General features: G+C 38.6%; 1 protein-coding gene across 1 annotated transcript; it reads right to left on the bottom strand.

Annotated features, from left to right (window-relative positions):
• Positions 1-1288: 1288 nt before the first annotated feature.
• On the bottom strand, positions 1289-1773 carry LOC124616437. The gene is made up of 2 exons (XM_047144745.1): positions 1608-1773; positions 1289-1569 (listed from the first exon to the last, which is right to left on the bottom strand). Exons 1-2 carry the CDS (start codon positions 1771-1773, stop codon positions 1289-1291), a joined length of 447 nt encoding a protein of 148 aa, XP_047000701.1.
• Between the last annotated feature and the right edge of the window lie 1682 nt (positions 1774-3455).

The raw sequence follows: 3455 nt of genomic DNA, 5'->3' as shown, positions 1-3455 counted from the left end.
TTGTTCCATTCATTTCTGGCCATGTCTCTAACTACTGCAATGAAATTATTCATTGGGATGCATCACTCTTAATACGAATCATTGTTGCATTTTTTACAAACTGGTCGTTTATCTCATTACTCAGAATCCCAGCATGGCCCTTGATCCACACAAGTGTTACCTCCAACATGGTGTTGATACAGCAGCAGCTATTTAGTATGGTAAATAATAGCTCCCTTTGTCCTTACCAATTGAGGACAGTGTTTGCATCATGGCAAGCGAGTCTCTAAGTATTACAATATGGATAGTTGCTATGGTCATGCCATTAGCTAATGTCTATTCAATGGCTATGAGTTTGTCCTTGTAAATTGATGCTTCTTTTTGTAGGTGAAATAGTTAATTCTTTTTATTTTTAATATCCACATAGGCACAGCCAATGGGATATTTGTATTTAGATCCGTTGGTATACACACAAGTGGAACATGCCCATTATTCAAAAAGGCTTTCCAAATTACTGTTATTGATTAGTGGGTTTCCAGAGTAATCTACATTAATGCATCAGTATACTGTCGGGCTTATATGTTTGTTCTCTTACTCATAGTAGGGTAGTAATCACATTCTTTGAATGATATTCTGGTACTTGCCAAGTGTTGAAAATGCCTTCACAAGTGGTGGTGTTGACTTATGGATCCATTAATGGCTGCTGTAGCATCACACTGTATAGTCACAATTTTTTTTTTGTCACCACATGCCACAAGCATTGTAGGTGTTTCAGAATAAATTTTCTGCTGAGAAGTTGTTTATGTGCTGATAAGAGTGCTTCCATTATTTCAGCTAATAGTTCATTCATCAGGTTAGATCCAAGGAGCCCTACACACAATAGTAATGCTTTGTATTGATATCTGTCGACTATCTGCATCTCCTGGCTGGAGGATCTACCTTACAGCATGCAGGTGTAATCTAGGTGAGGGGGCATCAGTGCACAAAACATATGTAGAGCTATTACAGGATCCATACCGCAAGTTGTTTGCATCTTGGCACGAAGTATATTTAGAGCATTTGACATGGGCTATATGGTGGGGCCATCAAAGTTTGTTGTCTATAGGAAGGCCCAGGTATCTGACACACCCTTTAAAAGGAAACTTTGTCATATTGCTTCAATTGTTTTGAATCTGTATCATGAGTATATACCGACTGCCAACTTACTAGGTAAAATGGTACATCTGTTCTGTAACCAGTGTCCAAAGTGATGTATTGTTCCACTCAAGTTATTTTTAATGGCCTCCAAGGAAGCATCAAAAGCATAAATTCACAGACTGTCAGCATATTGGAATACACGGATTCTACCTGACAAAATATTTAGGAGATCACTGGTGTAAATGTTAAACAACAAGGAAGAGAGAACTGATCCTTGTGCCAGCCCCATCCTGGTCAGCCTCGGTCCGATAGTGCCCTGATCCAAAAATGCTATTAACCTCCTAACCTGAAACAGAGACAGAACACTGCAGGCAAAACTTTGGAGAATCTGCAAGTGTCTCAGTTCTTGAGCAACAGTAGGTACAGAGACTTTGCCATAAGGATGACTTAAATCTGTATAAAATGCATTAAATATTTATTCATGGACTTACACAACTGTAAGTCTACTACTAGATGCAATAACATGTATATTGTGCCCTGTCCACATTCGAAATCAAGTTGAGAATTGGGTACTAATTCGAAATGGTCTACATACCATTCCAAACATGTTTCAACCAAATGTTCCAAAATGTTATGTGTGTGCAGGATAATAACCATATCAATCTACATTAATCAGCTGATGATGTGTCTTTCTCTTTCTTTAAAATGGGCACAGTGCATATTTTTTTCATATCTGCCGTTATAACGTCAAATTGAACACATATATTTCAAAACGACACAACACATATAAGTCACTGAGCAGGTTGACAAAGCAAGACATGTGAACACGGTTACATTCGAATGAGCACTGAGTCCAAGTCTAGCGGCCGCTGGCTGGCTGGCCGCTTAGGTGGCGCGGCTGCTGCATGGCTGGCAGACAGCGCCGCATGTAGAGGACACGCATAATTTCGCGGACGCACTTTAAATGATCGGTGAGTCACAACATCTGCAATCTTAACGCACTCCTTCCAAAAAGTGTTTAAGATGTGTAATAACATGTTTGTCCCTTGAAGACAAGAACTTGATCATGGGACAGCAGATATTATCCAGTTTGGGTGCTTTACTTTTGGATGATTTGACTTCTAGCTTGGTTAATGTGAAAGGTTGTATTAGCTGATGTCATTGTTTTCGAATTGGTCAGTTTCAGTCACGTTCTCTACCACTGGAGGGTTTATCCCAAATAATATTTCCTCTGCCCTAGGCAGTTTGTCAGTGTGAAGGGGTACACATACATATTCTTATGGAACCGTCAAATTTGTTTCCAGATTGTCAATACTGGGGTTTATGATGGAGTGCCTAGCAGAATATTAAAGTACTTTGCTGCACATGTTAGTCCTGTAATTAGCCATATTCGTAATTTTTCCTTTAGGAATGCTCAGTTTCCTGAACAATTAAAGTACTCAATACTAAAGCCGCTCTATAAAAAGGGGGAAAGGGATAATGAGGATAATTTTAGACCTATTTCTATGCCATCATTGTTTGCATAAGTTATTTAAAAGGCTGTGTATATCTCGCATAATTGATCATTTTATATCACACAATTTGCTGTCAAATGTGCAGTTTGGCTTTAGCAGTCATTTAACAACTGAAAGTGCTATATTCTCTTTTCTCTGTGAGGTACTGGATGGATTAAACAAAATGTTTCGAATGCTTGGCATATTTTTTGATTTAACTAAGGCATTTGATTGCATTGATCACAAAATATTGCTCCAGAAGTTGGACCATTATGGAATACGAGGAGTAGCTCACAATTGGTTCACCTCTTACTTTAGCAACAGACAGCAAAAGGTCACATTATTCATAATGTTGAGAATGGCTGTGATGTTGGGTCTGAGTGGGGTACAGTCAAGTGGGCGGTGCCCCAGGGACCAGTGTTGGGGCCACTCCTGTTCCTTATTTATATAAATGATATACCCTCTAGTATTACGGGTAACTCTAAAATATTTCTGTTTGCTGATGACACTAGCTTGGTAGGAAAGGATGTGGTGTGTGCAACATTGGCTTGCTTTCAAACAGTGTAGTTCATGACATAAGTTCATGGCTTGTAGAAAATAAACTAATGTTAAATCACAGTAAGACTAAGTTTTTACAGTTTCTAACACACAATTCTACAAAACTTGGCATTTTAATTTCACAGAATGGGCATATGATTAGTGAAACTGAACAGTTCAAATTTCTAAGTGTTCAGATAGATAGTAAGCTGTCGTGGAAAGCCCATGTTTAGGATCTTGTTCAAAGACTTAATACTGCCATTTTTACTATTCGAATGGTATCTGAAGTGAGTGATCGTTTGACCCAAA

The sequence above is a fragment of the Schistocerca americana genome, chromosome 5, assembly GCF_021461395.2.
Source record: "Schistocerca americana isolate TAMUIC-IGC-003095 chromosome 5, iqSchAmer2.1, whole genome shotgun sequence".
In the NCBI taxonomy this organism is placed as follows: Eukaryota; Metazoa; Arthropoda; class Insecta; order Orthoptera; family Acrididae; genus Schistocerca; species Schistocerca americana.
The sequence above is the reverse complement of the archived record's forward strand: the minus strand, read 5'-3'. Positions and strand labels throughout refer to the sequence as shown.